The sequence below is a fragment of the Catharus ustulatus genome, chromosome 1 (assembly GCF_009819885.2).
Source record: "Catharus ustulatus isolate bCatUst1 chromosome 1, bCatUst1.pri.v2, whole genome shotgun sequence".
In the NCBI taxonomy this organism is placed as follows: Eukaryota; Metazoa; Chordata; class Aves; order Passeriformes; family Turdidae; genus Catharus; species Catharus ustulatus.
Genome location: NC_046221.1, coordinates 117,728,036 through 117,752,924, shown reverse-complemented (window position 1 = coordinate 117,752,924; position 24,889 = coordinate 117,728,036). Strand labels below are relative to the sequence as shown.

At 38.8% G+C, this 24,889-nt stretch overlaps 1 protein-coding gene across 3 annotated transcripts in view; it reads right to left on the bottom strand.

Annotated features, from left to right (window-relative positions):
- Window positions 1-24,889, bottom strand: part of SPIDR (scaffold protein involved in DNA repair) — a 199,616-nt gene that overhangs the window by 120,693 nt on the left and 54,034 nt on the right. For all 3 annotated transcript variants that reach the window (XR_004419640.1, XM_033075368.1, XM_033075377.1), the window contains exons 7-8: window positions 16,230-16,330; window positions 2,399-2,618 (exon numbers count right to left, since the gene is read on the bottom strand). Coding sequence is in view for 2 of the 3 variants with exons in the window: in XM_033075368.1 (XP_032931259.1) it covers window positions 2,399-2,618; window positions 16,230-16,330 (321 nt within the window). In the remaining variant the exon portion in view is untranslated. The remainder of the gene's footprint in view (window positions 1-2,398; window positions 2,619-16,229; window positions 16,331-24,889) is intronic.

The following is a 24,889-nucleotide window of genomic DNA, read 5'->3' as shown; positions in this document are numbered from 1 at the left end:
TGTGTCTTGCCATACAACTGTCTCAAAATACAGGACAACAATGTACAGTGTGTTATGTATCCCAAAACCACATAGGTAATTCAAGGATTGCTTCCCCTTCCATCTACTTTTCTTTTGGTTCCTTTTGTTTCTGATTGATATTAATAAGATACATAAGATATTAATAAGATACATAAATATGCTTATTTCACCACGTCAGGATTAGATTTAGTTAATTTGTTTTTTCACTAGTCACACATTTGAATTGACAGACAAGCGTTTTAAAAACAAATGCTGTTTCTGTCAACAACAAAAGTACAAATTCAATGCAGAGTAACAAGAACTACATTTCAGCATTCAGAGCTCTCAAGTAAGAGTTTAAGAGAATAGAAGCTTGGAACTGTGATAGAGGAAACTTCCACTAAGTGTACAAGTCCAATTTCCAATTAATGTAAACTGAAAGTGCCAAATTATAATCTAAAACAAAAATATCCGTCATTTTATCCCCTCCCTGCCTCCAGTAGTTTAACACTATCCAGCCCAGTTTCTTTTGAAGTTCGTTGAGTAAACAAAGAGACAACTGACATTAAGATAATTTCCAAAAGACAGAAAATAGGACTAGAAATGAGGTATCATGCAGTTTTGCTACAATGAACAGATGTATTTATAAAGTGCCTTGAGAGACACAGAGGTAAGGAAAGCAACTGTGACAATGCAGATGTATCCTCTGTCCAAACTTTACGGTTTCATGAAATAACCTTTTGTCTACATGAAAAGCACATCTTACTAAAAAAAATTATATTTATATATATATATATATATATATATATTAGAAAAAGCAAATCAAAAGCAGAATTTTTGGGAAGATAGACAGCTAGCTATGAAGCTTTCTAAAGAAATCTCAGTTTACATACACACAGCAATGAGTTTTACGTCCAGAACATCTTAAAATTTAAACAAATGAGAAGACTACACTAGTACAGTTACAGATTTCTGTAGTCTGGAAAGGATCGTATCAGTGCAGATTTACATCTTTCCAGGGCATACGTGAAAAAAGCTGCAGCACTCTGAGACTTACACATGCTAAGCATGCTACAGTAACAGCTCAGGAAAACAATGAAGGAGGTAAAAAAGAGGAAAGTTGAATCACATCCTAACTTAAACAGTTTTTCTAACACATAAACCTTCGTGTAGGTTAAGGTCTACACAGAAGGATACAGTTGCATAAATGCAAAATCTCGTGGCTTAAAAACGACAGAGGAAACCTGAAGAGAAAAATGGAATAAATTTGTAGGAGAGAGAAACAAGAAGAAAACGGGCAAACCAAACCAAATGTAAAGCATGAAGAAAAGCTTGTGAAGCAAAAGATAAATGAGAACAAAAAAGGCAATGAATCAGAATCATATCAGACTAGGATTTAATACTGAACTTCATTTTCCCCTTGCTACCGATCTATTTACATCTAAACTATCAATAGCTGTATCTGTAGCCATAATAAACCCCAAATAAAATATCTTCCCTTAGTTTTTGAATTGCTTCCAAAAAGAACTAAAAACATTTCAGAAGCAAAAGATTACAAATTGGGGAACTCAGAAAAGATTTGCAGCTATCAACAAAGATAAAAACCAGATACAGAACTTTGCAAAACAGGAAAAAAGTATTTTGCAAAAGGATATGGTCAAACATGAGAGGCAGCTGGAGGCCAAAACTCAGGTAATGAATACTGAAATACATAAGAAAAATATTTCCTCTTTTATAATTTAGGTGAAGGGTAGTAAAGAAAGAAATAATATTCCCACTTCAGAGCGCCCCTAAATTTTTATGAAGATTAGTCCTTCCAAATTACAGCCGCTACCGACCAGCTTTACTACACATCTCACCATGCTTTACTACCCCTTAAAATTCAGGTAAATAATCCAATCCAGAAAGTAATCACAAGCCTAGACCAAACATTTTGAAGAATTCCAGAAAGGGTTGCCTGAAGAGGAGCTCAGGGAACTGAAGACTGAATGCTATACAGTTAATAGAGACTTTTCCACTGAAATATTATACCCATGCTCACAACAACAGATGAGCATTCCTGAACTGCTTTGCTACCAGAAAGTATGCACTTTATTGGCCTTATCATTGATAAGACATTGCTCAGGCCTTTCTAGTGCTCTAAACATGAAAATATTAAGTGAAAACACAACTGAAGCCCTGAGCAACACTAGAGGCATCATGATACACATTTAGTTGTTATCTGAGCTGTCTTGAAGGTATCTGTCAAAGCCTCTCAAGCTGCCAGAGACAGATGACCACAAGAATGCCCTGCTCTCCCATTACCCCCCAAGGTTTTTCCTACAACAGTGCAGCCAGCACTCTACTGACTCCACTTTGTTCTGCAGTGCTACAGCAAGTGTGGCCCCTTCTTACTCACCATGGGGGATAGATGTGGATGACATCCTGTGGTCTGCTCTTCAGGTGGGCTGCTGTCTCCCTTGTGAAGAGGACTTTGAGTATTGGTTCCTCTGCATTGACGACAGCATCCTCAGGTGAAAGTGTAGCAGGAGACTGTTCCAGCTGCTGGCAGATGGCAACTTGTATTGTGCACTCCTCAAATATTTCTAAGATCTTCACAATTAAAACACCAGATTTATCTGGAAAGAAAGTGAAAATGAAAAATAAAAATGCAAAGTGGGGATGAGGAGAAAGAAAGAAGTTCTGGCACTCTAAAGATGTGTATCCCTCTGTGCTCTGCACATCTGTCTGACCATGATATATCCATGCACGAGTAGAATTCACAGACTTATCAAAAGGCCTACGTTAAGCTTTAGTAGCAAGCTTCATTTTCTCTATAAACACTATTAATTGTAAAGAAAAAATCGCATCTGCACTCCTTCCAAATACCTATGAAATCACAAACTCCCTACTCTCCCACCAGACCTGAACTTTTAAATCTTGCAACTTACTGACTTTGTTCAGTCGTTTTTATTAGATACTGCAAAAAAATACATTTATTTAAAAACAGAATATTCAAACATTGTGCTAAAAGTGAAGTTGTGTTTGCCCTCCTTGACCTTTTTCAAAGCAGCAGCTGTCAGGAACCAAGTTAGAAAGAGCATAAGGCATCTAAAAGCTGATGATTCACATTGAGGGACAAATGTGAAAAAATAAGGAGTAAGATGCACTACCTAAAAATAATTATAAAAATAATTATTGCAAAACTACTCATCACCCACTTTATCAGTAGGCAGTCAAGGTAGTCAGAGGGCTCTCTTGTTTTAAAGCAACATGATCAGATACAAAGCTTCTATACAGATCAATTCTTAGCACTTTCATCTCTGCTGAACAAGAAACAACTTTGCCCTGAAATGAAATTCCTCCTAGTTCCTTTGCACTGTGCACAGGGCAACAGCTGCTCAGACAGACCTCGGTCTGAGCTGTGAGATTATGTAAGATCTATTCTCATTCTCACCTAGCCTTACTCAGATCTGCACTCCAGTCCCTGAGGGAAGAATAGTTGTTACCCTGCCCAATGCTACAAGCATTTAGAGGGGCAGAAAAGCGTCCCAGAGGAGAAGGGCAGCAGAGGCCCAGTTCTACCCTTTTTTATTTACAAGTTGCATTGGGAAAAACACAACATCCCAAGAAAAACAGCTGATATAAATTATTGTCTTCCCACAGCAAAGGAGAAACAGGGGAGGAACAGTGAACGTGATACTGGAACTTAACAGCAGAGCTGTACTAGTTATTTGTTTGTTTATTTTAAGGCTCATTTCACAACTGTGAATGTTTTTCCTCTGGAAAATAAATCAAAATATTTTAGTTTGAGTTTATGAGAAACTTCAAAAAAAATTAACCCAACCCTCAAGAAACCCAAACCAAAGAAACCAGGCCCTAAAACCTTTCAAATTTATTCAATAAAGTTGAATTCTACAAAAATAAAACAAAAAATTCCGTCCCTCTCTTTATTAAATTTCATACTGAAACTGAAATAAAGCAATTTGGAAATATAAAACTAAATTGTTCTCAAAACCACTTTCATGTAAACCCATTTTTCATCACATGCAACTTGCTTCTGCAAAGCATTCTGCTTCCCCTGAACTGGTATTTTCCAGCTGTATAAAGCCTCCCACCAGACAGTCTGACACAAGATGTACATAAGTCACTTCTGTCCAAGTCATTACAGCGTGACCTCCTTTCCCAGCTCTGAGAAGTGGGAGAATCAGTCCTTTCGGCCAAGTCCTTTGAAACGGACTGATGAAGAGAGATGGTCCCTGCTGTTGCTCCTCACTGTCACCTTCTCAGAGGAAGCTGCAACATCACAGTGCCCCTGCAGATACTCACTACATTGTGTTAATGTTTGCTTATGTGAAAATTCTGACAAGGCTGAGCACTGACTAGTTTTCTGTGCCTGAAGGGAAGGGCTCAGAATATTCACACTTGAATTCTGTCTTGCCTGACTAGCTGTAGTTGTGGTCCTCTGTCAACCCCAAGTCATTTGGCACGCATAAACAAATTCTGCTAACCACAAAAATTCTCATCCTTTAAAGTAACTAAGCATTTACCTCTTCCCTCTAGACATACAGCACAATTTGCATTTACATCCACTTTAAAAACCAAGTCACAAAAAAATCAGCTTCAATTTTCAAACGCACCAACAGTTTAATAAAAAAAAAGGAATTAAGACAGCTTGTGAGAGAGCCTGCTCATCACTTCTGAACTACTCATTTCTTATGTGCAGAATTTTATGACAATTCTTACTGGTCAGCAGCTTCTATGTTACTCACTTGATACAGCGGGTTGAAGACAATGAATGACAGCCTAATAACATTTTTCTTTTAAACACTTCTGACTGTAAATCAGTTAAAAATACTAGGTAAATCAAGAATTATATCTGTATGAAAGTTTCTAAAAGACATTGGAGTAAAAAAGTTCCTACCAAGACCCCAGAGTCTCTTGCAAGCCTAGAGTTGGTGGAAACACTGGGAGCTGATACTAAATGAAGCAGAGTGCTTCTACACTAAAAGCATCTCAATTTCGACAAGTAGCCAAGTCTCACACTTGGCACACAAGCACATTCTACAGAACCACAATCTATTTGTTTATTTAGATGCACAGAGATAGTTTAGTTTAATTACTCTGAAATTATTATTACTGCTGATGATAAGTGTTCTCTTGAACAACATGGAAAAGCACTTTGGATTGCTGGCACATGATGAAACACCAAAGTTCAGAATGTAGCTTCGGTTTTAATACATTTGGCTCTTGTATTGTTATGTCAATCAAAAATAAATCAAACATATGTGGCTGCACACTGAAGGGCAAATTTGTGGGTGAGGAGACAGGCTGGATCACTGCACATTCTACGGTTTCCAGAGTTTACTTGTTTGTTCTTCCATGTGAAAAGCTCACTTTAGGGTTTTGCAGTGTTCTCCTTCACCCTCAGATAACTCAAATTCCCACTTGTTTGCTGAAGTTATCATTCACTTACTTTCATTTGCCCAAGAATTCAAAAATTCCCAAGAAATTAAAGAACAGAGATATGCATGTTTCATGGCAATACCTAGTAATCTTAAATAAGGAAGAACAATTTACAATTGTATGCATTTTAAAAGGTGCAGTCAATAACTGTGCTGCAACTGTGCCCATTCCTGCACTACAGATTTCTTAATTACCCATTCTGCTGTCCAGAATACTCATAGATTTTTCAGGGTTAATTTCTAGGAAAATTATGGGCTAATTCAGCTAACTGTAAAGCCACTTCAGTCTACTTACTTCAATGTAACCTTTATTCTCCCACTGAAAGACAAGGACACATGCACAGTCACTGAGAGTGAGCATACAGCTGCCTGGATGCATTTAGAAATCTTCCATGAAGCAGCAAACAACAATTTGAGGACTGCTTAACAAAGCTCTTACAGAATCACAGAAGATCTCGAGTTGAAAGGGACCCATAAGGATCCTCAAGTCCAACTCCCCGATCCTCACAGGATCACCTAATACTAAATTATACAACAAATGTTCCTTGAAATCACAGGCTTGGTGCTGTGATCGACCATGGTTTCAGTGAAGACCTTCTCCAAATATTCAATTTGGTTCCAGATGCCTCTGCAAAGTGAAATGCTTGAGGGAGACAAAGATGGAAAGCCAGATCAGCCTGATCAGTGTGACACAGGTGCATTTCTCAGCAAAGCCCTGGGTGCTCTGAGCTCAGGTGACAGAGGGCTGCTGCAGCTCTCTGGTCCTGAAACATAGCCCAACACATACAGCTGCCCCTTCCAGCATCTGTCCACAGCCTTCACAGAGTCAGCTGGAAAGTCAGAGAAAACACCCCCTGACATGGGATCAAGGATCATTTGAAGTATCTGGCCCCATGAGTATATACAGAGGGTTTATTCATCGCAGGGGCATGAAGTGTAATTCAATCACTGATACACAAGGCTGCTTAAGGTGCCACAAAGAGTGCCAGAAAGGCAGTGATAAATCTCGCTGAATATGAATTTTGCACAGGTATCTGAGATGTATAAATGTGCCCTCTAAAGAACAGCATCTGAAAGGAGGGAATCAGCCACCAAGGCCTGTAATGCTTTGCAAGTGGTCCAGGAATGAAATCCATGAGAGAGGCTGACTGGTGGGAAGAACGAGCCATTTAAGCAGAAAAGCTTTTTTGGTGAAACCTTGCTGTGATTAGCAAGAACCTCCCTCACCTCCCAGAGAAGAAACAAGAATCTCAGACAAAGATGAAGAAATCCTGATCCAAACCTAGGCAAATGGAGCATCAACCTCTCACTGCTACTATTAGCAGAACCTTTGAAATCATAGGGAAAGGTCTTTTTGGCAACAGTAGTAATGGAACAAACCTGGCAATGACCTTGGGCATAATTTCCAAAAAGGCTGTCTGATGATCCATAATTCTGTGATCAAAACAGGTCTATATTGTATGCATGGGTTCAGAAAAACAACCAGTAAATTTTTGGTAGGAGAAAAACTCACTTAGAACTACTAAGAACACAGACAGTAGTTCTGGTTTAGAAAGTCTCCAGATCAGAGATCTGTGGAAGATACTTGGGAGAATACTTTGGTATCAAGTGTTAGCCTTATTATTGTTTTTTTCTAGGCATTTTGGTAGCTCTTGTCACTGCCAGAAACAGGATCCTAAGCTAGAGGCACTTTGGTTTAACCACCTAACAGAACTGCTTTGACATACACAGTTAATTATTTAATTCCAGGTGTCCTCTGGGATGTTGGTTTCTCACTCCAATTTGCAACCCAGACATGACATAGCTCAAACAAAGATAATTCCAGTACCCAGGAGATGAACAAACAATTTTCACATTGAATGCATCAGTTCCTTTGGGAACTTATTTTCATTTTTGCTTATTCCTTCAGTACACAGGGTGATGCTGCCCTTCAGTCATATACCATGACACCAAAATATATTTTGATGCAGTACTTTGCAGATGTTCTGCATTTATTCTGAATTCCAGGAGGGGCAAAAAGAAACAAAAAGAATAAAAAAAAGAGGGGGGAAAAAATACTCCCCATTCTTTGGAGCTCACATAGTCTGAAGTCTTGAGCCCTTTGAAGACTTCAGATGACTCAACAGTCTCTGGCAGACTGAATGATCTTCAGACCTAACACAGTGGCCTCACAGCAGACAGACACATAGATTTAAGCCACACCAACACTGAATGTACATGGTCACAGATGATGCCCTGGCCATGCCAAGGGCAGCCTAGAAATAAGGCTAGGAAGAAAGCCAGCCTGCTTTGACTCAACAACTAAACATAAGTTTGGAGACGAGAGAAGGAAAAAAAACATTGAGGAGCACAATTTAAAAAAAACCAAATGTTCAGACATTCTGGCTTCAGTGCCTGAAATACAACTCTAAAGTTTGTTTTAATAACTCTGTAACTACCAATAAGGAAGACAAATGAGAAGGAAAATATAGAAATTGTGATCTCTTGGGAACCGCATATTTTATGTTTCTCTAGCGACACAGTGACAGGAAGCTGAACCCACTGCAAAGAGACAGTCCATAGTGCTTGATGTATGGAAATGCATCAAATGTCAGTATCAGTGAGACCACATGCAGTTTCACCTCACTCCAGTGAATTTTGCTAAAATGCTACTGTTCAAGTGCTCCAAAAGAACACCTGTAGCCTTAAATGGGAAGTTCTCAAAGGGAACAAACTGTCTTTAGAGCCAGCCAACACAACTCCAGCAGCAGAGCAATCTCTACAACACCTACAGAGTGAAACAAAGTGTTTCAGGACAGCAAACTGAATTCTGCATGGTTTGAATGTGTCAGCTGGGATAGCCAGTGCACCTCCATGCAGAGCAGAAGCAACAGTAACACCATCACATCAACAAGAGCAAAACAGAGCCAACCTTAGTCTATGACAGCATGTACTCCTGAATTTTTCGATTTGACATTCTTCCTGAAAATTTAAAAATCTTGCCACATTGCAAGAATGCATCTCACCCCCAGGGCTGAAGGACGTGATATTCCCATCTGAATATAACTAAATGTAACAATCACATGACATAAGGCAGAAACAAGTTCATAAAAGCCACAGTACCTACGCAGGAAACAGTAAACTACAACAACACAGACCACATCTTAGAAACACAAAAGAAAACTGGATCTTAAGAAAATGCCAAGCAGTGAATGGCTCTGCTCCACTGAGCATTCCAGAAAAAAATCCCAACTCATATCCAAGCATGAAGGAGAATGGAGTGGAAATTATTACTACTGTGATAATGAAAAGTCTACAGCAATAAGGACCATATACCTACCTACAAGTATACATGTGAACTATCACAAAAAGCAAGGCTGACAAAACAAAACTCCCCAGCCACAAGACTTAGCTCACAAGTCACATGGATAAGAGAGACCAAGCAAGCATGACAAGAGACAAAAGGAAGACTATTTCACCACCTTCCTTTTAAATCAATTTAAAAATTACCCTTATGCAAGTACAGCTTTCTGAATAAAGCCATGACAAACTCATAAGAAGACACAAGGGAGAAAGATGAGCTTGCTTGAAGCCACATTAATATTTGAAAAACTGCTAACAAATACAAAAATAGTGAGGACAACTTGTTCTTACCAGCTAAACATTCATAATTCTTTCTTTCAGTGATAGATGAATATGGGGAAAGGACAGATACTTCTATGGAAAACAAATTACCATTACTTTTGCTCAAAGAACTATTAAACAAATAATATACATGAACTGCAGCTTAGAAGCAAATTTGTACTGTACTTGACATATCTAGTTGACATTTCTAAAAAACATGGTTGAGAAGTTATACTTTCTCTTAACTGGGAAATTCTTTAGAAATACGCAGTATGTAAAATGCAGGTGTTACACTCAAATCAAATTTCTACTAATCCTAGGTAAAAGCTTTTACAAAATAAACTTTCCCACTGAAAGTACAAAGAACTGTGGGCAATTAAGGTTGGGAATAGTACTCACTGCACAATGAATGAAAGTCACTTTCTGTCTCTGGTTCAGCTGAATAGGTCGAATACACATTATGGAATTATAAAGGAAACAAAGAAAATTCCACTTTATGCCTTGTTTAATAAAGCAAGCTAGCAACACTCTTCCAAATTTGTCTCGGTTATTCTTTCAAAGGCATTATTTCATCCCAACATCATTTAACTTCTAATAGTCAAATGTGGTTCCAAAACTGCAGTTAGTAGACACCCTCCTGGGACATCACATACTATCTGCAGTGGAAGAATAGCCAACTGCTTTCTGGTTTAAGCCACAAAGTTTTACTTTCATTCTTAAACGTAAAAAATACAAAATGTCAAATTACAGGCATAAATCAAAACAAAAATATTCTTTTGATTAGTATCCCAATATTGTTCTTCCTCCTCCCTCATGTATAACTTGCAGGTACAGCCTCAAACTCAGCAAGCAGGTACAAAGCATACACCAAGCAGCTCTTTGTAATTCAAAGTCAATGCTGAAAAACCAGGTGTGGATTACAAGGTTTTCAGAGCCTGTACAAAACCATCTGGTTGCTATTCTGATCTGTACATGTTGTTATTCTTCCTGGGCTGGTAACTTCTGAAGCCATTCAAGAAGATTTTTTTCAGAAACACACCAAGTCTCTCACAGGCATGATGGCATCTTGTCATATTTATATGAATTTTTAGAAGTCTGCTGAATTTGGCTGTGCTTTAAACACTACACATTCCTTACAAGAACATATGTAAGCTACTTAGACTATGCATGTTATTATTGTTTCTCACAGGAAAACAAAAACAACAAAAAATTTTTGTTTGAAGAAGACAAGTTTACAGTAATTTCACAATTATAAGCCGCACCATTTTGACTAAAATTTTGGCCCGAACTTGAAATACGGCTTATAATCAGATGTGGCTTATATATGGACAAAGAACAAAAACTTACTGTTTTAGTTTGGAGGACAGGTGTCTGCTGAGAAAGGCAGGAGCTTCTCTTTGAAATGGAGAATGTAAATCCTCTCCCTCCAAATTATTATAATTTTGAAATCAAGGGGCTTTCAGGCAAAGATATGGGAATTAGGAATAACAATTCTTTTCCAGGGAAATTAAAATAGAAATACAGTACTACAAAGAAACAAACTCCAAACCCTGACAAAGTCAGAGTACAACCTGACACCCCATCAGGCAGGGTGTTGGTAGCAGTCCCATTAAATGGTGGCTGCATCCTCCTGCAGTCACAGATGTGATTCAGTTGAAGCAGTGCTCCTGTACAAGGTGCAGTTTCCCTCTAAAGGTCCAGTAGTGATGTGGAGAAATCTGGTTTTCCACTGGAGTCCAGTGGAGAAAGGGGCTGCCTTAGTGATCCAAAACCTCTGTTTTTATCTTGGTAAGAAATGTTGGGCTGTTCCCCCTGGCTGGAGCAAGTTCCAATGGGATGCAGTAATTTTATCATTCACACAGTGGGACTCAATGGGCCATTAGCAGACAATGACTCCCTGGAGGAAGGATGGGTTGTGAAAAGATAAAGAACAATGCCCTGCCTGGTTTCAATGGATGGCCCATTAGCAGAATATCTGCCCTTGAGATAAGGATCACTGCCCCCATCCTCACCAGATGGTGATACAATAGATACCTTTTATCACACTCTGTATTGTAACATGCGGCTTATAATCAGGTGCGGTTTACCTATGGACAAAGAATGAAAAGCTGCCGACACCTGGAAGTGCGGCTTATACTCAGAGCAGCTCATAATCGTGAAATTACTGTACATCTGATTTTTTTCCTTTCCAATGCTGTAACAAGTTCAAGAAAAAAAATATTGGCCACTTGCCATGTTTCTAATTTATAGTATTAACTCTTTAGTAATAAAAAACTATCAAGAACTAAGAAAATAAACAACAACTAACAAATTCCAGATTTCTGTCTTTTTAGAAGAATTATACACAGTGTAGGAAACCCTGTTAAGGGCTACCCACGTTTTCTTCATCAGGTACAAGTTCCATGGCATTCAAGCTGTTAAAATCCTTTCTTCCCATCATCTTAACTAGTCACTGAAACTGGAAGAGGAGGTTGCTTGTTTATAACCTCTTCTGTAAGCCTTTCAGCCTTCCTGAAAACATGTGAAATCCTGTCCTTATCTCCAGGGCTTCACCCTCTTCCCCTCATATATGTGCTCCACTTGCCTCAGCAAACTGAAAATTTGTTGTCCCTTGAAGGTCACTTTTCCCTGAGAGGAAGGAGCAGTTTGGAAGGAAAGATCAATGGTTTTGCTTTATTGTCAGTTCATTACTCAAATTCAGTTGTAACACAATCATGAATCTTAACCTTCGATCAACAAATACCAAATCTTGCATGAGATTACAAATGCTAGAGAATAAAATGTTTGCATTTAAGGTAAAGAAATGTTTCAATGATAGCTGCAAGACAAACAAAACTAAGGTAAGATGTATAGAAAGCGGAATTTCCAAAGTAACAGTAGGAATCTACATGAATTTGCTTTAAATGTTATTAGTGTCCCCTCCTATAGACAGGAAGGTTGTCTGAATATAACTCAAAAAAGCACTATTTTTTCTTCCAGCAGATGTTGACAGGAAAAAGGTTTGGGTTTTTGTTGTGGGTTTGGTTTTTTATTTCTCTCTCTCTTTCAGCTGTCCAGATCTCCACTTTGCCCAAACAGGAAACTTCATGGGGAAGTTGCAGCAGTGCACACAGAAAAAAGCCTGCAAATGGTCTACAAGCCCTTGCACAGAGTACCCTCAAACCAGCTTGGCTGATCAGAGACTTGCTGTTACATGGCCTGCACCTCAGCCCCCCTCTTACATCTTGTGAAGAACAGAGAATTTTGGATTTGTGGCAGAGCCTGACATTTGCCTCTGTTAGAAATGAACCACAGAAAACATCCAACCAATGTTGTGTAGCACAGGCAAACTCTGGCCTCTGCCTGGTATGGTTACCTTGATTTACAGAAGTGGGAGTCACCTTGCAGAAGCACATATCCTTAGTGAATGCCTATCCCAACATGGGCACTGGCTACAGAATATGACTTTGCCCCAAAACTGTCAAAATCTGAGAAAGCACAAAGCTTTCTTCCACCCTGCAGAATGAGTCAGCCAAAGCAATACCCTGCGCGCTGCATAAACACCAGAACGTGCGTGCTGAAAGGAGGTGCTCTCTTCTGGGCAGTGATTCACCACAGTGACCAAGAGGCAGCCAAACCACAATGGTTACTTACAGAAAGGGGTCAGGGAGGTAACAGACAGGAATTTTATTTAAAAATAAAGCCAAAAACTAGGGGGGTTTTAGTAATATGGACATGGATACAACCTAAAAGTAAGCAACGGTAAAATAAAGGCATAAAATCTGCAATATGAAATGTCTAAAGGGGATGACAGCTGGAACTTCTGGAAACATTTTTCCTTAAATCTCATACGTAAGGAGGACTTTAAACCACTCTCATTTGAAATTGCTCCCCGCTGCTTTAGCAATGAACTTCTAGTCTGCATGTCTATGGGATATCCAAAATGACGTTACAGCTCTCCCAGCAACTAAGTTACTTCAATCCTCCACATTAATCTTCAGGATTCTTTAGTGACTCAAATGAGTTTGTTATTTGAAAAGTTCTTTCCTCTAATTCTGTGCTGAAGCCAGAAACAGTCCTGGAAACAGTGTGGCTTAGAAATATTACTGGGCAAAACAGAGAGGAAACAAAATTCAAGAACATTCTTAAGACTAGTGAAACAGTCTTAACTTGAGCCTAAAGAGATGAAAGTTGAAAGTGGCATGCATTTGCTGTGCTGACACTTCACATTCCTGGAAGCAAAGAGAAGGTTATCTAGTTACATTACTACAATTTCAACCATTCCAACTGATGTTCTCCAAACCAAACACCAATTTAATTTTGGTGACACAAAACATTATGGCTGTTCTAACAATATAATTATCAAAAATTTTGCTCTAAATGAAAAAGTATCCCCAGAATATTATCACAGCTATTTTAATGATTATTTTATAATCATTAAACTTAGGAATAAGAATTGAGAATTGAAAGTGAAATTGAAGTTGTGAAGTTGAAATGTATTCCTAAATTTATGGCATGTTCAGCATTTTTCAGAAATTGTAGCAAATGCTTACAGGGTAAATGAAACAGCAGTTTGTCCTAAAGACTTCTTGTACATTTTCTCTTATGAAGGAAAAGGCATACCCCAGAAAAGTTCATCTTCTGCCAAAACTAAATCATCTTACAGACACTCATCAGAATTTTTTAAATGTACTTAAGAACAGAGCAAGGTATTTTCCCATAGCCTTTTTCTCATAAAATGCTAACGAATTCTGACTCATTTTCTGAAAGAAAGAAAAAGAATCAAAGAAAGGAATTCAGCCAGGGGCAGATGTTTAGCATGGAATATTTCAGCCTAGAAGTTGGTGTAACAAAATGGTGAGCAGCCAAACACAAGGTTTTGTAATGACACATGTGAAACTAGGACAAAAAGAATATTAGCATATTAGCAATGTTGCAGGTCTGTTACTACAGAGTGCATTTAAAAATTTCATTTTATTAAAAAGGCACGCCTATTGAATATCTATTTCTGTTCCATGCTTGAGAAGCAGCAAGAGGATGTCCTCACACCACACAAGAATGATGAAGTAACCTCCCAAGGTTTTAAGTAAGCATGCCTGTACAATTTTCAACATAGTATTTTTGAAAAGAGCTGGCTAAAGACATCTCTGGTTCCCTGATGGCACTTTCTAGAGTGCATTCAGATACTGGTGAAATTTCAGAAGATTGAAGGATGATGATATTGTGCTACTATTCAGGAAAGGTAGACAAAGTGGCTTACAATAACTGGAGACCAACTAGCCTGACATCAGATCTAGGCAAAGTGGTTGGAAAAATAAGTAAGGAATTAAGGTCAGAAATACAGTGTGCTATTCCACATGGGTGGCATTTTGAACACACAGCAAGCAAACGGCCAAGGGATGTAAGCCCTCTAAAGCTCCAGTGAGAAACTGAGACTGAGCTTTAGCCAACAGTTTGGGTGTAACTTTAAATCATACAACCTTCTTATGAAAAATCAATCATTTTCACTATGAGTAATACACTCTGAGTGGAATGCAAAGAAAAAAATTAAAATTCTAACAGCTAACTTTGTGAATTTTAGTGAGAGCTTTTTATCAGTAGGATTACAATGGAGTAACAGCAGTTCCAGCAGGACTTGCAAGTAAACACTCATGCTATTAAATGGTTTCATCAGTGACATAAAAATGGTGTGAATACCACAAACTCAGGCAAATCTGTGGCTAAAAGAAGACAGGCTTGAGCTACATAGTGATCTGAACTGCATGGTTAGCTGGACTACTTTAGTAAAATCAGGGTACAGCAAAAATTCTTCCCTGTGAATAGGCAGAAGAAACAGAAAGAGTAGCTGGAGAGTGGGAAACAGCATCTCAGAAAAAAATAGCTGTAGTGGTTAAAAAATCATACTGGACAATTAATTCAAAGTGAAGTCCCAGCACCATTTTTTGGCTGTGACCAAAGCCAAACCAGACTCAAACACTTATCACAGGCCTCAAATATCCAAAAGGCTGAGAAGTGAACTGGACCTGGTCAATGATTTTAATGAGACTAAAACTGGAAGAACACATAGAATTGATATCCTTGTTCTAAAGACCCTTCCAAAAAGTTCAAGAGGGTACAATAAAAAGCCATGAAAGTCATTTGAACACTGATAAAAATACTTTAGAGATCCTTGAAGAGTTCAGTCTGTTTAGTTTATGAAAATTATGAGGCAGCAGAGGTTTTGCTATACAAGTGCCAGAAAGGGAAAATGCCACATACTAAAGAGCTCTTTAAGGGAGAAATAAGAGACGAAAGAGGGGAACTGAAACCAGACAAAATCAGATTTGGAAAAAAATCCCACCTTTCAAAATTTGGGAGTAGAACTGGGGACAAACTCTCAAGGTAATTAACTTATCTGTGTTTTAAAATTAAGACTAGAGGACTTTCTGAAAAATAAATGCAAGTTAATATATCCTCAAAAACAAGCAGTCAGCTTAATATAGAATAAATGCTTGACATTTTGTAGACTGTAGTCACACACACAGAAGTTAACTAAAAAACTTAACTATTTCTTTCTATTTAAACTCCATTAATCCATTACCTCTTAAGAAACACTACAGAAAAGCAGTGCTATCAGTCACCAGTGACTAATTTGCATGACTCCCACTGTTTCTTTTTAAGTGATGTGCAACCTGTAGTTATGCTTCACACTCATTTCATAGTTGTACTCTATTTGTTCACACTTCGTGACATTCACAATTTCAGCACTTATCCATGATTTTTTATCCATGCTTGTTTGTTGGCAAGAAGTGATCACAAAGCAAAAAGAACAGGAGGAAAGGTTGATTATAAAGAAAGAAAGAAAAAAAAAACACACCAAAACAATCTGAACAACCATAAATTAAAACTTGAATTGTCCTACAACCTGTTGAAAACACTACTTTTCCACGTGATGCTGGAAATCAAGGAGCTGTGAAGAACTTAGATGAAGGCTACTCAAAATATATCCTTTACCTCATACATTCAAATGATGACTGAGTTGTTAGAAACCTGCATATTTACTAGAAATGCAATTATTAGCTCAGAAGACAATCAAGATAGCATTAAATCCAAGTCAGGAAAGACCAGCAAATAATATAAACTTCACTTTTACCCCTATACAGGCCATAGATACATATATGTAGGTATAATACTTTGACAGTGGTATTGTGCAATGCTTCTTACCTGAAGGGATTTTATCATCTGAAATGCACTGATGCCTCCAAAAGCTAATGGCAGATCTCTCTCTGTTCTGGAGCCGACATAACCTCTCAGCTAGCCCGCCCCTGCAGAGAATAAAACAATGCTCAGTTTTGCCAGGAATCTCTATTTGGTTTTGCCAAGTGACAAGTCACAGGACAGATGAATATGTATGTCTATGGATGTATGCTTTGACCCTTAGAGACAGAATCATATTGTAAAACTACATTTTGTAGATTAGTTCTCCTAACTTTGAGTTTTCCAACAGACTTACTCCCAACAAAATATACACCTAGGGTGCAACACTTATGGAATTACATGCAGCAAAACATTTTCAGTAGCTGGGTGCCCAAAATCTTCATGCTTTCAGTCCTGTCTCCAGTAAGAGGAATATAAAAAAAGGTTCCTAACTTTCCCTTGCACTTATGAACAGATCCTATTAGACAGTTGAAAATTCAAAACAAACCAGTGTAACCACTAGTTATAACAGGTTGGGTTTTCTTTTCCCTCACAGATTTGTTTGTCTGTTGGCAAGGAGTGATCACAAAAATATTCTTTTACCCATACTTGACCCTATGATTCATTTCACAAGCTGGGTCAAGTGTGCAGTTTCAGTGGTCTGAACACTCTCCAAGATGAAATTAATTTAGCATTCCCAAGGTGAAGAGCAGAGGAGTGGCATCTAGCACAAATACACTTAAGGTAACACTAAAGTAATTCCTACTCTTGGATTCAAAGCCAGAAGACATAATTTCTCACTTTTAAGAACAAGAAGATGTATGTGTTGGAAGCTGTCTTTGGGCTACTACAAAGAGCTTTGGACTACTGTGGGAGTGTTTGAGTATTTTTCTTTGGCTTCAAAGAAGTTATTTGCATAAAGATCTCCCTCATTCTTTCGCTGCAGCGCAAAGTTTCTCCACAAGTACTACCAAATATATTAATAAAGATTTCTACTAAGGTGAAACGTGTCCTTGAGTTAAACTGGTTTAGGAATCAACAGAGATAGCATACAACCACCTCATGACTATTTGTGCACATGAAAAAACTTCTTTAAAAAAGACAAATAGCTTGGTAAAGTTCACATCATAAAAGTGAAACTGGGGAGACACACACCTGTGGAAACTGAGAAGGAGCTAAAAAGGCTAAGCAGGACTTCAGGTGACTTGCAAAAAAACTCTCTTCAGTTATCAGTTATTAAGCAATTTCATCTACAGACAAGTCAACACATTATATAAAAAGTAGTTAGCAGTGTCAGCTGAATTTTTAATGAACAACTATCTTGTTCGCAAAATTATAAATATCACAAGAATTATCAGATAGAATAGCTAAATATCTAAGCAGCAGATCACACAATGAACTCTGAAATACAAGAGCCCCATTTAAGCCAGAATAACCTATAGAAGTTTTGCAGTTTATATTGCCACATCTCTATGGTTGGTGTCAGGCAGAGAGGAAAGAAACTCAGACTCAGAGGAAGAAGAAAACCCCCAAAGCCTCAAAAGAAAGAGCCCAGACTTAAAAAAGCTATGAAACCATACTTAACAACCTATGAACCCTGCTATATTAAGGAGGAAAACAAACAAAAATATTTAGAAAATATTGGGTTCTAGTGAAGTTCCAGGCAAGCTTAATAACCTTGCTTTATCCTGGTTTCAACCAGGACTTTAAGACAGAGAGACAACTAATATAGAAGTGCAATGGAAGTTTTGGTTCCAAGAGCAGCACAGACAAGCACAAAACTTCATATAGGATAATCTACTCAGCTGATAACACTGTGTTTATCCACATTGTCCCCCAAACTTGAGCACTGAAGCACTACCACACCACAAAACTTGTGGGTAAACAATTCTACAGACTTCAACAAACTCCATCCAGTTTCTCTTCCTACCAGGGAACCATTCTCAGATGCAGTTGTAATTCAGCTTGGCTGGGTGGCCTACATGAGCCATGCCGGAACCAGTAGATGCCAGATCAGCTAGGCTTAAAAATACAGCAGTAAAATCTATTTTCAGATTGCTTGTTTAAAAGCCTTGCATGCATGAGTCTGCATCTGAACTCTGTGGTCAGACTGCAGCAATACACTATACAGTTAGTACCTCAAAAACCTGTTTTGCTGAAAAAAACCTGTTCAACATGAGTGTTCTTCATTCCCTCCACAGACACCAGTCAGAGAAATGTATTTTATTTGTTCAAACAATGCAAGAAAGCCTTAAAGCACCTGCAGAAGAGAGCAGCTATTAGTGGCTTACAGCCTAATTTCCCCCTTTTTTCCTGAACAGGCTGTGACCAGTCAATGTGTTACTACTCTTCTGCAAGCTCACTACTATTGCCCTTATGGCAGGAACACCCTGTAGCATGAAGGAAAGCAAGTTTCTGATTCTGTGGCTATTGCACACAATAGCAAAACATGATTCCTGTTTCAGGCCTGATATGACTACCAGGAGAGTCCCACTGATGCTCACAATTTCATTACTAATTTGCTGACCACATCTGTGTTAGGATGCCAGTTATCACAAAGGTCCATGAAAAGTAAAATTCTGACTTTCCTTAGTAGCCCTCTGTGCTAAGCGCACACCAGTATTTATTAATCATCATCCTTCCATTCACATTCCAAATGTGCTTAAAAATAGTTTGAACAGAAAACATCATAAAGCAATTTGCATCTGTTTGGTTGCAGAACATAAAATATAACTAAGAATGCATTTATGAAAGGTTCTCAGATGGTCATTGGAAATGTTTTTATACTCTTTTATATAGCTTCTGAAATTAGAAAACACAGTTCACGGACATGCTATGCACAGAAAGAATTTGTACGGCCAGAGCAACAGTTGATACTTTATGGTTTGTTTCTTTTAAAAAGGTAGAAACAAATGAGTTTAAACACCACCACAACCCCTTTTTAGCTCGAACACATAAAACAAAGGAAAAGGTGATTTCTGTTACACACACTAACAGATTTGCTGACAACAGCATTTCAAAACCACTGATTTCTTCCAAAACAGTACAGGTACCCACACTGTAAAACACTTGTACATGTACTGCGAGATACTGTGAAATACAGAGTCAGAGTCACTCCTGGCTGTGCAGTAAGAGGTAAGCCAACATCTGGGGGGTACGCGTATAAAATTGGCAAATATATTTTGATTACTAATGTATCAATTCTGTAATCAAGGGAACTGACAAAGTATTTTATTGAAACAGTAAAAACTCGTTTGGGAGGTATACTTTCCTGACCAGCACTTCAAACTTGCCCCCAAAATGCTTAAATATGAGCAAATTGAAGACATCTGGCAAATGCAAAGGCTGCTCAGCGAAGTCAAGCTGCTCAGATACAATCTCCACTGCCCACAACCTTTTTATTTATAATCACAAAACTTCCAGTACAACTATTTTGTTCCTTTAATTCCCTGAAGGCAGACAGATTTAAAAGCAACAATTCATGTCCTATTGCCATACTAAATCTGAGCTTGTTGAAATACTGCATTTAAAACAACACATTGCCTTTACTGTCCATGTCCAACAATAGCCACATGAAAGACATATAAGAAAGCTCAGCATCCTGTACAACAGTTCAGGTTCTGGTAGTTGCCCTTCCCACAGATTTTAATAGCAAGACTGAAGAGTTTTGTGATAGCCATCACCAAAAAGTAATACTGAGCCTGATCTGTGACTTCCAGGCTGGTTCCTATCTCCCAACTCCAATGAGGCTAATAGAAAGTAACAAAAAAAGAGCATTAGCGAATCTGCTGTGTTTTGAAAAGTAATTTTCAATCTTTCTGAAGTGTTGAAGATCTCTCTGTGTTTATTTATTAACGTTTTTATTCAGCAGGGCAGGGCACTTACCAAAAATAACCCCCTATTCATCCAAGTTTACTCCTTTACAGACTTCAATTTGAAGTCAACACTCTACTGAGTTTTCTCCTTGTACACAGTATAGAGGACTTCATATACAGTAATTTCACAATTATAAGCCACACCATTTTGACTAAAATTTTGTCCAAACCCGGAAGTGCGGCTTATAATCAGACGTGGCTTATATATATGGACAAAGAACGAAAAGTTGCTGTTTTAGTTTGGAGGACAGGTGTCTGCTGAGAAAGGCAGGAGCTTCTCTTTGAAATGGAGAATGTAAATCCTCTCCCTCCAAATTGTTATAATTCTGAAATCAAGGGACTTTCAGGCAAAGATATGGGAATTAGGAATAACAGTTCTTTACTAGGGAAATTAAAATAGAAATACAGTACTACAGAGAAACAAACTCCAAACCCTGACAAAGTCAGAGTACAACCTGACATCCCGTCAGGCAGGGTGTTGGTAGCAGTCCCATTAAATGGTGGCTGCATCCTCCTGCAGTGACAGATGTGATTCAGTTGGAGCAGTGCTCCTGTACAAGGTGCAGTTTCCCTCCGGAGGTCCAGGGGTGATGTGGAGAAATCCAGTTTTCCTCTGGAGTCCAGTGGAGAAAGGGGCTCCCTTAGTGTCCCAAAACCTCTGTTTTTATCTTGGTAAGAAATGCTGGGCTCTTCCCCCTGGCTGGAGCAACTTCCAATGGGATGCAGTAATTTTATCAGTGGGACTCAATGGGCCATTAGCAGAAAATGACTCGCTGGAGGAAGGATGGGTTGTGAAAAGATAAAGAACAATGCCCTGCCTGGTTTCAATGGATGGCCCATTAGCAGAATATCTGCCATTGAGATAAGGATCACTGCCCCCACCCTCAACAGATGGTGATAGAATAGATACCTTTTATCACACTCTGTATTGTAACCCTGTATTGTAACCTAATGCAGTTGCTGACACCTGGACGTGTGGCTTATAATCATGAAATTACTGTAATTTAAAGCAAATAAATATCCCAACTCAAGACTGGGTAATGTCCACCTTATCTCATTTCAAAGCAAGAAGAAATCTCTCCTACTTTAACGTTAACTGGTCAAGTAACTAACACTGAGCTGTCCCTGTCCATTCCTTTCCACTCCATGGAACACTTGCTAAAGAAACAAAAAAGGCCCTGCTAACTCATTTTCTAATTGCAGTAACCACAACCCCAGGTCCTTTTCTGCAGCCCTGCCTTCCAGCATCTCATTCCCAAGTCTGTACACACAACCAGGATTGTCCTGTCCCAGGTGCAGAATCTGGCACTTGCCCTTGTTAAACTTCATGCAGTTGGTAATTTCCCAGTCCTCTAATTTGTCAAGGTCTCTCTGCAGGGCCTCTCTGCTCTGGAGGGAGTCAACAGCTTCTCCCAATTTACTGTCTTTGGCAAACTTACTTTGCATCCCTTTGAGTCCTGAATCCCAGTGGTTAACGAAGATGTTGGAGAGAACTGGGCTGAGGATGGAGCCCTGCAGAGAGCCCCATTAGTGCCCAGACCCCAGCCTGATGTCACCCCATTCACTGTAACCCTTTGTGCCTGATCTGTGAGCCAGTTACTCACCCATCATTCAGCATGGTTATCCAGCTGTGTGCTGGACATTTGGTCTGGAAGGTACTGTGAGAGACAGTACCAAAAGCTTTGCTTTTGAAGTCCAAAAAGATCTCCCATCTACTGGTTTTCCTAGATCAACCAGGTGGGCTACCCTGTCACAGAAGGGTTTACAAGCAGGACTTCTGAAGCTCTGCTGGCTCTGACCAACGACAAACGTGGTGCTTTTTTTCCCCATTAGCGCCAAACATTTGGCCCAGTGAAAACATTCACACTTTCTAATAGAGAAAATGCATTTCAACGTTCTCCAAGTGCAAAGCAATTTTACTGTGTTCGCTGCCAGTGATACATCTGTACTGCAGTCATGATATTCATTTATGTTTTCCTGATTCAACAAGAAATTCACTAGCAAAGAAAAGTTAAATAGTTATAGTTAAAATTAGCATAAGAACATGATCATCTAAAGGGCTATTCTGTGGTTACACCCTCATGCCACTCGTGGATGCATGTAAGAAGGAACAGTCACAATTTTAGAGCAAAAGTCTGCTTCATTTGTGCCAGCTCCCTCTTCCCTTGGCAATTTCCTTTATTTTCAGGACCTCGGCCTCATGTGACAACTGCATTTCATTTTACTGCACATAGTACTAGGACATTCTGTAATTTTCTCCTCTTTTGATAACACAAGTTAATTTTAGTTGATCAGATTTGTATGTGGTCTGCATACAAGTAGATATAAGATAATTTAAAATAAAATCTTGGGAAATCCTGTTTCTCTTGAACTATAAACAGCCACTCAAGTATTAAAAAAAACAAACAAAAGAACTAAAGCTTACCCTTAACAACTATAAGCTCTTGCAACATGACAGATTTAGACACAGAGCTAACATTTTACAACTTAAGATATTTATTTCCTACAATGAACCTCAGACTTTTATTTTCTGATGGAAAAAAAATCTTAATGAAAAAGTAAACAATTCAAAAAAACCTTTACTAAAGGTTTACTTGCAGACAAGAAAAGCTGAGTACATGCATTTTGAGTTTTTTTCTCTACAAATACTCAGTTAACCCAGTTATTTGTTTAATCTAGGCAATAAATCTTAAAACTTGCAATACTCTACATTTCTCCATTCTTTCACACAGAAACTTTGAAAGAATTTGAACAGATACAGTTTAGACATTTCACCCCATAGCATTAACAAGAATTTCAAATGTAACAAGAAGAGATGTATTGAAAAACTGTACTTTGCAATATATACTCTCTCCCCTCAGGTTTGCAAATCATTTGAATAATTTTCCCATGTAGTGCTGACTCAAGCAGAGAAACTGAAGCTTCGGGATGGAATAAAAGAGCAGGAGCATGTAAACCCAACACCTCTTGACCTGATCATCACAGCAATTCATCTCAGTACCAGGTACAACTGGTAGCACCTAATTCTCAACTCACTTAGCACCTCACAGCTGCAGTACAAGCCATGGATCCGGCAGCACACATGGGAAAACTATATATTCCCACTGCACCCACAGTCTTGTTTAAATAGAGGAGGGCAACTGCACAACCACAGAATACCAGTGTTTAAGGGGAGGATGTCCCCAGCAGCGGCATTGATGGCTGCGAGTGAGAGACGATCTGCTTTGCTTCCAGCGTGACAAACTGGCATCTCCTACAGCACAGCCCTTCAGAACCACCAACACCCCTGAAGGACAAACCCCACCATACACACCTGCACCCCTAGGGACCACGGTGGAAAGAAGAATAATCCTTACTTAGGACACTTTTGAAAACAAAAAACAGTATTACAGTGGATGCAAGAAAACATTTGAGAATTCAGCAGTAGATGTGGTGGGGGAGAAATTGCTTCTGCCACATCATTCTTGTCTTCAGACACCAACTGTTTTCCAAAACCCCACTTAACCCCTAACAGAGGAGAATTGCAATATGCCCCTTCAAATCTGGCTCAGCAGCAGCAGCACTGTATATCGTGCACATTGATTTGGGGACATAGATGGGCTTCTCATTTTCTTTACATTCAAAAATGTTGAATTTATAGTCAAATTTCCAACACTAGGATCACAAAAATTTATTTTAAACATAATTACCTCACTTCTGAAGATTTCTGTTGCTTTGCTTGCATCTCAATTTTTTTAGTGTATGACAATTGCATCTGTAATAGCGTCAAATATTTCACACAATATTCTTTCGTCCCATCCAGGCAACTGCCCATTTCCATTTTAGCACCAGGAGGCTTCCAGGAAGAGAAGACAGTAGAAAAGAATTTATCTGAATTTCTCCAGAGATTGTTATGGTTGTTTGCTTGGTTTGAATTTGCTTGGGTTTTGGGGGTTTAGGGGGGTTTCTTTGAAGTTGCACAGAAAAACGTACCCACTGACATAACAGAGGCATAGCTGCAATCAGGCAATGCAAATATAAATGCAGATTGCAGCATGACTGTAAGATATCTACACAAAATATAAGTTAAAATTTCTTGAAAATATTATCTCTACTTTTGAAGATAGATTTACACATGTCAAACAGCAAAGAGACATAAATATAGAAACATTTTCTACTTTCTTTAAAGGGGAAATAAAATGGGAGGAGACCTACTGTACCCACATCAGGACTCCTCCATGAAATAAGCACATACAATACAGTCTGGATTTGAAGTTGAACCTACTGCACAAGAATTCACATAGGAAGATGGCAGCTCTACACCTGCACCATCTCTGCTCAGCCCATGCTTCCCTAGGCACTGGCCTGGAGAAAGAGAGCCCAGCTAAGCAGAGACCCGTGGCTCTCTTCCACCTACTGAGCAGTTCCAACTGGTCCATCTGAGCAGGAGCTCAGAGGCCAGATCCAGCTTCAGGATGATTCCTCCGCTCACTGCTTTTTCTGCTGTGGCCTCAAACTGCAGCAGAGGTAGGAAGGAAGGACAAATGACAAGCCCACAACTGCTTTGTAGCTTTTAGCTATTTAACCACTTGATCCATCAAGAAGCTGACAAACCTTTCCCCAAACTGGCCTTCAATCCACAGCACTGAAAACTTGTGCTTTCCTATTGAGGATGCAAACTTATATCTACTGTAATCACACCAATGAAAATGTTCTCTGTCAGCAGTAAAAGGAAGGATGGGAGAGACACACAGAATTAATGCCCTGAACAGGAAGAGTGAAAAGATGACAATTACCTGGATGAGCAAAATAATGAGATAAACAATAGTCATA